General features: G+C 44.4%; 1 protein-coding gene across 1 annotated transcript in view; it reads left to right on the top strand.

Moving 5' to 3' along the window:
- The window catches only part of LOC311242403 (organic cation/carnitine transporter 2-like), a gene marked incomplete at both ends in the record, with an annotated part of 37,745 nt that overhangs the window by 4,535 nt on the left and 23,210 nt on the right, over nucleotides 1-10,000 (top strand). The window contains 2 exons of the mRNA XM_084331358.1: nucleotides 4,026-4,180; nucleotides 5,044-5,215. Coding sequence (XP_084187484.1) covers nucleotides 4,026-4,180; nucleotides 5,044-5,215 — 327 coding nt within the window. The remainder of the gene's footprint in view (nucleotides 1-4,025; nucleotides 4,181-5,043; nucleotides 5,216-10,000) is intronic.

Raw genomic sequence — 10,000 nt, 5'->3', positions numbered from 1 at the left:
TGTCTAAATGATGTGTTTCTTAATGGGGAATTCAAATATGAGTTCATTTTTGGGATAGGATAACTCGAACCTACATCATTTTGGATTTCAAAATGGCCGATTTTACCATTTTTCACCAATTGGCCATACATGGATGCCAACATGTATCTGAAGGAAATCCTAACATGCAAGGTATCTAAATGATGTGTTTCTTAATGGGGAATTCAAATATGAGGTCATTTTTGGGATAGGATAAATATAACCTGCATAATTTTGGATTTCAAACTGGCTGATTTTACCATTTGAACCCATTGGTATTGTATTACAAAATTGCAAAGATAAAAAATATATGGGAAATCATTTGTAATGACAAAGCCATCAAATGTATTAACAAGTGAACTGTATATAACTGGATACAACTCCAAAGATCAATAATAATAATACTAACAATTGTATTTGTAATGCACACAAACACCTAAGTACTAAATCTCGATCTCCTGACTTCTTGAACTTTGCCAGGTTCCAATATCTTGATTGGACTCATTCTTGGATGGCAAGATCTCCTACTGTACTGCTTTAGCCACCAACCTACAAACACAAACTTAAAGTCAACGTCAGCCATAAATAGGTGAGCTCTTTCCAGAACTACTCAGCAGAAACCTCTGTAACCATTTTAACAAACGTCTCAATGTATTGAGAAAATCCATGGGGCTCCATCAATCCTCTATCTTCTTAAAACATTGGAAAGGCAGGGGATGGAAAAGAAGGCAGAGAAAAGGAGAAGGGGCAAAGAAGAAAGCTTTGCAGCAGCAGACAAGGTTGCCAGGAAGGATGTTGAGAGCTTCCTTACAGTCCCTGAAGTTGAGCTCATTCCTGAAACTGACCCTGCAGCTTCAGCAAAGCTACGGAAAAATTATGATGAGATTCCAAACATCGCCCTTGCTAGTGTAAGGTATGGCATACTGCAACTGCAGCTATAGCAACTGCAGCTCTGATTGATGCAGGACTCATCTTAGAAGATGACACAAGTAAAGTGATTGATAAGAACAAGGTTAAGAGAGCACAAGAAAAGTTGATGCAAGAGCTGGGGGAAGAGTTTGAGGAGAAGTGCAGGGAGGAGGGGGGGATCTCCTGTATCCTCTTTGATGGGCGGATTGACATGACCAATGTGATGATGGAAGCTGAGGGCAGTGACCAATCTTTTCCTGCAAAGATCAAGGAAGAACACTATAGTGTTGCTAGTGAGCCTGGCAGCAACTATCTGTTCCACTTTACACCAGAGAAAGCAACTAAAGAGGAGTCCCATGCAGAGAAGATTGCTAAGGTCCTGTTTGCCTGGCTGAAAGAGAGAGGTTCTGATAAGACCTTGTGGGCCATTGGAGGAGACTCGACCAATGTCAACACTGGAGTGAAGGCAGGTGTAATGCGGAAGCTGGAGCTGCACCTGGGGAGAAAGCTGGTCTGGTTGGTGTGCAACCTGCACACTGGTGAACTTCCACTGCGCCGTCTCATTGTTGAAGTTGATGGGGCTACTCTGTCAGACAACAAATTGTCTGGGCCAATAGGACAGCTCCTTGATTCTGTTACAGACTTGGAGATCAATCCTAACTTCACCAGGATCTTTCTTGGCCCTCCGCTGATCAAGCTGCCTGAGAAGATCATTCAAGATCTCTCAACTGATCAACACTATGGCTATAAGCTGGTCTGTGCAATCAGGGATGGAGTGCTTTCTGCAAGGCTGGCTCTGCTGGAGATTGGACCGGTAAACCACAGCCGCTGGCTCACCACAGCAAACAGACTCCTCAGGCTCTGGGTGTCAAAGCATCAACTTAAAAGAAAGAACCTGAATAATCTACAATGCATTGTGGAATTCATCATTGGAGTGTATTATCCATGTTGGTTCAACATGAAGGTCAAGCACTCCTGGATCGAAGGGCCTAGGCACATCCTGTTTCAGCTGGACTGCCTCAAGTCTCAGAGGAAGGAGGTGCTGGATGTTGTGATGCCAACTGTGAGAAGATCTGCTTGGTATGCCCACAGTGAAGCCATCCTCCAAACACTGCTGTGCTCTGAGGATCAAAAAGAGAGAATTGAGGGGGTGGAGAGAATCCTGGCCATCAGGGGAGACGGGGATCCAGACACTCAGCTGGGAGACTCCTGTGTCAGGATCAGAAGAACACCTCACATCAATAGTGACGCTTCCAGCATTGGTGGCTTAATCAGCTGGTCAGAAGATTTGTCAGAGCCACCTCTCACCTGCTCCCTAAGCACCTCCGAGGTGAAGAACTTAATCAACACCCCCATGGAGGTTCTCGACTGGCCTTGCCACACACAAAGCATCGAGAGGGTTGTTAAAATGGTGACTGAGGCCTCTGCTAAGTACTTTTCACAAGAAAAAAGGGATGGAGGGATCAGGTCTCAGGAGACCAGCAGGAGGCTGATGTCCAAGAATTAATCCAAGCAGGACTTGTGCAACCTGATCAAATTTAAGAAGATAGAGGATTGATGGAGCCCCATGGATTTTCTCAATACATTGAGACGTTTGTTTAAATGGTTACAGAGGTTTCTGCTGAGTAGTTCTGGAAAGAGCTCACCTATTTATGGCTGACGTTGACTTTAAGTTTGTGTTTGTAGGTTGGTGGCTAAAGCAGTACAGTAGGAGATCTTGCCATCCAAGAATGAATCCAATCAAGATATTGGAACCTGGCAAAGTTCAAGAAGTCAGGAGATCGAGATTTAGCACTTAGGTGTTTGTGTGCATTACAAATACAATTTATTATTGTTGGTATTATTATTATTATTGATCTTTGGAGTTGTATCCAGTTATATACAGTTCACTTGTTAATAAATTTGATGGCTTTGTCATTATAAATGATTTCCCATATATTTTTTATCTTTGCAATTTTGTAATACAATACCAATGGGTTCAAATGGTAAAATCAGCCATTTTGAAATCCAAAATTATGCAGGTTATATTTATCCTATCCCCAAAATTACCTCATATTTGAATTCCCCATTAAGAAACACATCATTTAGACACCTTGCATGTTAGGATTTCCTTCAGATTCATGTTGGCATCCATGTATGGCCAAGGGGTGAAAAATGGTCAAATCTGCCATTTTGAAATCCAAAACAATGTAGGTAGGAGTTATCCGATTAGAAAAAGAATCCCATATTTGAATTCCCCACAAAAAAACACATATTTTAGACACCCCACTCGATTGATTTTCCAAAAAAAAAAAAGTATGGCCCGCCCTAATGCCCCAGGGTCATGCCGCCATCTGCAGAAGCTGCAGTCAACATTGACCCTACTTGCTCATGTTAATAATATTTTGTTGTGGCAACTAGTATCTATGTTTGAAGTGTTGTCTGTTTAGGTTTTCTCTGTGTTGGCATTTTGATTCTGTGTGTTGTATTAGTTTAGTCCTTGTTCCGGTATTGTTGTTTATTGTTTTAGTTCTAGTGCCTTCTTCCCCAGGTGTTTCCATTAGTAATCAGTGTTAATCAGTGTCTGTATTTATTGCTTGTGGTTTGTTGGGATCTTTGTGGCGTCATTGTCTCCTCGTTTTCCCCGTGTCGTGCCTGCCTTCCCTGTTGATGTCTAGTGAGTTCATGCCTGTCTACCCCTGTCGTTTTCTTGTTTTCCTTCGTAGTTGTTAGTAGTAGTGCCTTTCGTTTGTATTGTATTTTGGATTAGTTAGTAAACTAACTTCTTTAAGCATCACCCCTCGTCTCTGCCTCCGTTCCTTCTCCCTTGTCTGCATATTGTGTTCTCACCTTCATCATCACCCCCAACCATAACAGAATGATGATGTAAGTGTTGTTTGTCTATAAATGTTAATAAAAATTGTAAGTAAAAAGAAAAAAAAAGATGCGACAGCTGCCTCCTTGTGTTTCGGAGGGGACACGTGATGCAAGGCTTGGTCCTCACTGCAGCCGACCAGTGGGAGGCATAGGCTAGCAACGTTCGAGACAGGGGAGGGGAGAATTGAAGGGAGAATTGGCGAAAAAGTGGATACAAAAAATATACTCTCTCTCTCCTGCAGGTACGGGCGCCGTGTGACCTTGTTCGGCACCCTGGCACTCCAGACCGTCTTCACCTTCCTGCAGGCAGCCGCCAACAGCTGGGAGCTCTTCTGTTTCCTCTACTTCATGGTCGGGTTGGGACAGATCGCCAACTACTGCGCTGCTCTTATACTGGGTGGGTAGGTAGGTAGGTAGGTAGGTAGGTAGGTAGGTAGGTAGGTAGGCAGGCAGGCAGGCAGGCAGGCAGGCAGGCAGGCAGGCAGGCAGGCAGGCAGGCAGGAAGGTAGGTAGGCAGGCAGGCAGGCAGGCAGGCAGGCAGGCAGGCAGGCAGGCAGGCAGGCAGGCAGGCAGGCAGGTAGGTAGGTAGGTAGGTAGGTAGGTAGGTAGGTAGGCAGGCAGGCAGGCAGGCAGGTAGGTAGGTAGGTAGGTAGGTAGGTAGGTAGGCAGGCAGGCAGGCAGGCAGGCAGGCAGGCAGGCAGGCAGGCAGGCAGGCAGGCAGGCAGGCAGGCAGGCAGGCAGGCAGGCAGGCAGGCAGGCAGGCAGGCAGGCAGCAAACAACTGCCTCTTTGCACTGCTCTGGTCAGGCAAGTGCAACCGGAGTCTCATGGCCAGTACAGAGAAACTCAGAAGAAGCTTCTATCCCCAGGCAAGCGCTACCGGAATCTCATGGTAGATACCATAGGTTGGTAGGTAGATACCATAGGTAGGTAGATACCATAGGTTGGTAGGTAGATACCATAGGTAGGTAGGTAGATACCATAGGTTGGTAGGTAGATACCATAGGTAGGTAGGTAGGTAGGTAGGTAGGTAGATATATAAATTCCTTTGAACATCTCCTGAAGGCTGCCCTCTTCTTTTTGAGGAGAAGTCGTGTCCTTGGAAATTAAGCCTTATTCGTTGAGCAAACAGCCTCCTGTCTTTGTTTCTATCTCTAGATTTTGAGCCGTTGATCATTGAGGTACTTTCCGGTGTGTCCTTGTCTCTGATCTAGTCTTTCTCTTTCTATATAGATCTAATCTATAACGTCTTTGTCTCTAGGTTCGGAGCTGTTGACCAAGTCAGCGAGGACCTGGTTTGCAGCGATTGGCGTGACGTTCAGCTATGCCCTGGGCTACACGATGCTGCCAGTGTTGGCCTACTACATACGGAGCTGGAGGTGGCTGCTGGTAGCCCTGGCTGTGCCTGGCGTGTTGTTCATACCTTTCTGGCGGTACGAACTGGTATCTATTATCTAGCTTGAAACCAATTGGAATTATATTAGCAGAGACAAAACGGGGCTCAAAACGATGACAGACTACAAAGGCGCCTCCCTCAAACTGAACAGTGACATCTCCTTAGCAAATGACCTCAATACCTTCTATGCGAGGTTTGATGCTGGTAATAACAACACCAGCTCACAAGCCTCGGCAATGGGGGGGGGGGGTCGGCTGCTGATGGAGGCGCAGTGTTCAGGGTAACAGAGCATGAGGTGAGGCGGACCTTTAAAAAAGTGAATATCAGGAAGGCAGCAGGTCCAGACGGCATCCCCGGCCGCGTCCTAAAAGTCTGTGCCGACCAACTGGCCCCAGTATTCACTGACATATTTAACCTGTCCTTAGAACAGGCTGTCATCCCCACCTGCCTGAAGAAGTCCACTATTATCCCTGTACCCAAAAAATCCAAGCCTGCTTGCCTCAACGACTACCGCCCTGTAGCTCTCACCTCCATAGCCATGAAGTGCTTCGAGAAGCTAGTAAAGGGCTACATCTGCTCCTCCCTCCCCATCAACATGGACCCCCTGCAATTTGCATACCGCCCCAACAGGTCCACGGAGGACGCCATATCCCATGTGCTGCACACAGCAGCATCACACCTGGACAAGAGGCAGGGGAACTATGTGAGAATGCTATTCATCGACTACAGCTCGGCATTCAATACCATAGTCCCCTCCATACTCATAGCCAAGCTCAGGGACCTGGGCTTGGGCTATGACCTCTGCCAGTGGGTCTTGGACTTCCTGACTGGCAGACCCCAGGTGGTGAGAGCAGGCAACTGCACCTCCTCATCCATCACCCTCAACATAGGGGCCCCCCAGGGCTGTGTTCTGAGTCCCCTCCTCTACTCCCTGTACACACACGACTGTGTGGCTCAGCGGAGTAGCAATACAATCGTCAAATTTGCTGACGACACAGTGGTGGTGGGCCTGATCTCTGCCAACGACGAGAGGGCCTACCTGGAAGAGGTCAAGGTCCTGGCGGGATGGTGCCAGGAAAACAGCCTCTCCCTGAACGTCAGCAAAACAAAGGAGATGATTGTGGACTTCAGGAGGTCGGGGGTCAAGGACTACAGCCCCCTCAGCATCGACGGGGCACCGGTTGAGAGAGTCAACAGCTTCAAGTACCTCGGAGCCTACATATCCGAGGACTTGACATGGACCACACACATTAACAGTGTGGTGAAGAAGGCACGACAACGCCTCTACTTCCTCAGGCGCCTAAGGAAGTTCCAAGTCAGCCAGAAGATCCTTAAGAACTTCTACTCATGTACAATAGAGAGCATCTTGACCGGCAACATCACCTCCTGGTTTGGGAATAGCACTGCAAAAGACCAAAGCAGACTACAAAGAGTGACACGTTCAGCCGAACGCACAATTGGAGGGGGGCTCCCCACCCTCCAGAACATTTACTACAAGCGTTGCAAGGGGAAGGCTAAGAGAATTATTAAGGACTCGAGCCACCCGAACAACTGCCTCTTTGAACTGCTGCCGTCAGGCAAGCGATACAGGAGTCTCAAGGCGAGCACAGAAAGACTCAGAAGTAGCTTCTATCCCCAGGCCATCAGGCTGCTAAACGAACAATGAATGAACACTACACAACAACAACCACCAAACACACATAGCACACACATCCACACGCACACACTCACTTTAAACAAACACACTGTAGCACCCACTCCACACACTTTATAGCACACACCCACTTTAAACAAACACACTGTAGCACCCACTCCCCACACTTTATATTTATGGATGAAGGACTGCACTACAACTCGTACACCTTACTGTAAATTGTACCTAAAATTGTACCTCATCCCATTTCTGCTTTGCACTAGATAGTACTGTACATTAGTACACTGCATAGTATTGTGTATTGTATATTATATGGTAACTCAGAACATTGTACATATGTCTATACCGAACACTGTGACCTCATTTTCTTCTTCTAAATTCATGCTATATTATGTTATTATGTTATTTGATACTATCTTGTCTAGCACAGTCTCTGGAGCGTAACAGTAAGAAGCATTTTGTATGAAAGTATTCTGTACTTCTGTATGACAACTATTAAAGAACTTGAACTTGAACTTGGACAGTCTAATAATAAGGAGACGAATCACATTGGTAGTTTTGATGAGGGAAATCCCATAACCCTAACGATGGCAACATTGGATCCACAGTACTTGCCACAGTTTCCCCAAATATATTCCTTAACTTTACGCCAGAAGACCCTTAACTTATTTGTGAAATGTTCGCACACTCCCACGCCGCGCGACCACAGCGGCAAGTCACGCTCTGAAACCAGGCTGTCCACCTGTATTGTGCCTGAGAGACGAAACAGCGCTGCAGGCCTTCTCCAAATATCTCTTAAACTAGCTGGACTCGGAGGCTAAGAGAGGTGATGCCGAAGCTTGAGACTCTTGTTGTCCAATAAAAATAGCATGAATTATTAATATTCTTGAAATGCACCCAGTAGAGGGCAGGCCTAACAACGTCCCCACTTTGCTGGTACTATCACATGTTACTGGGTAGATGACAGGGTCTCAACAGACCCAGGCCAGGGGTCCATGTTGCATTATATAATAATAATAATAATAACTTTATTTGTATAGCACTTTTCATACAGAGGTTGCAGTTCAAAGTGCTTCACAACAGTAAAAAATACAGGCATAAAAAGATAGACAGGTAGAATCACAGTGTTTCACATTAGGATCTAGCATCCCAATAGGCTCTCCGCTTACAGTTTTCAGTAACACAAATAGTAAAAATAGTTTAGCGAGCATAGTAAGATATGGCACAACAGTAAAAAATACAGGCATAAGCGAGCATAAAAAGATAGACAGGTAGAATCACAGTGTTTCACATTAGGATCTGGCATCCCAATAGGCTCTCCGCTTACAGTTTTCAGTAACACAAATAGTAAAAAATAGTTTAAAATGATTCAGTTTAAAAATAGTAAAATAAAAATAAAATAAAATAAAAATTATAAAATAGAACGGACATAAAAAAATACAGGCATGAGCGAGCATAGTAAGATATGGCTACTACAGCCAGGACACAGTTAACCTGGTTCTACAATGCTACAGCCAGGACACAGTTAACCTGGTTCTACAATGCTACAGCCAGGACACAGTTAACCTGGTTCTACAATGCTACAGCCAGGACACAGTTAACCTGGTTCTACAATGCTACAGCCAGGACACAGTTAACCTGGTTCTACAATGCTACAGCCAGGACACAGTTAACCTGGTTCTACAATGCTACAGCCAGGACACAGTTAACCTGGTTCTACAATGCTACAGCCAGGACACAGTTAACCTGGTTCTACAATGCTACAGCCAGGACACAGTTAACCTGGTTCTACTACAGCCAGGACACAGTTAACCTGGTTCTACTACAGCCAGGACACAGTTAACCTGGTTCTACTACTACAGCCAGGACACAGTTAACCTGGTTCTACTACAATGCTACAGCAATGCTACAGCCAGGACACAGTTAACCTGGTTCTACAATGCTACTACAGCCAGGACACAGTTAACCTGGTTCTACTACTACAGCCAGGACACAGTTAACCTGGTTCTACAATGCTACTACAGCCAGGACACAGTTAACCTGGTTCTTCTACTACAATGCTACAGCCATATATAGCAACGATGTTGATACGACCTCACATCACAACGTTAGAGAACAAGGAACAAGAGTGTACAGAGACAGAGAGTCAATAAGTGCTTTGAGGTGAGTGAGTAAGAATGTTAATGGGTAACATTAAGTGACCTGATTTGGTGTAAAGCCCATCAACCACAGGGGAAGGTAATAAGATAAGATAAGATAAGATTAATTAAGAAGAGATTAAGAAGTTAAATATGAGAAAAATAAACTGTAAACAAAGCTGCATAATATTATGATGGTTATATTATACTAGTGATATTAAAATGTGATATCGGTTGATATCGGAAATTAAGAGTTGGACAATATCGGTATATCGGTATCGGTAAAAAAGCCAATATCGAGCATCCCTAATAAATATATATATATTTTTTGGTCTTAAATAGTTAAAAAATATCAGTGATTTCTGAAAATAAGTTACAAAAGTAAAAAAAAATACGAATGCGTTTTTGGAAAATAGCTCTTTATTTGATTATCATTCTATACAGAGATATCGACATCGGTAAATATCGGTATCGGCCAGAACAGCAATATTAATATCGGTTATCGGTATCGGCCACAATTTTCACATCGGTGCATCACTATATTATACGTTATCTATCAATATCAAAAATAATATACCTATCCACTACAGCAAAAGATAAATAAATAATTACAAAAATACTAGTTCACGTTATTTTAAAGCTCCTCTAACTTGTACTTGTCCAATAATTCCTGTTTATATCTGCATTTAAACATTTCAATAGTACTTGTTTTATAGGCAATAGGCAATACATCATTTGAATCTGAATATATACTATGATATCTAATATATACTGATATGTACTATGCAATCTAATGCTTGGATTTATATAGTGCCTTTAATTTAGTAAAGGATGCTTTACAAAGCAACAAAAAGACAAATAAAAGGGAGACGACTAGAGGACAGGGAGACGAGGGTGGAGGAGGTCAGATAGGTACTGGGGGCATGGAGGAGGTCAGATAGGTACTGGGGGGCGTGGAGGAGGTGTAGGAGGGGAGGAGGTCAGATAGGTACTGGGGGCGTGGAGGAGGTGTAGGGGGGGAGGAGGTCAG

The sequence above is a fragment of the Notolepis coatsorum genome, assembly GCF_963971535.1.
Source record: "Notolepis coatsorum genome assembly, chromosome: 16".
NCBI classification, from domain to species: domain Eukaryota; kingdom Metazoa; phylum Chordata; class Actinopteri; order Aulopiformes; family Paralepididae; genus Notolepis; species Notolepis coatsorum.
This window is presented reverse-complemented; position numbering and strand designations above follow the sequence as displayed.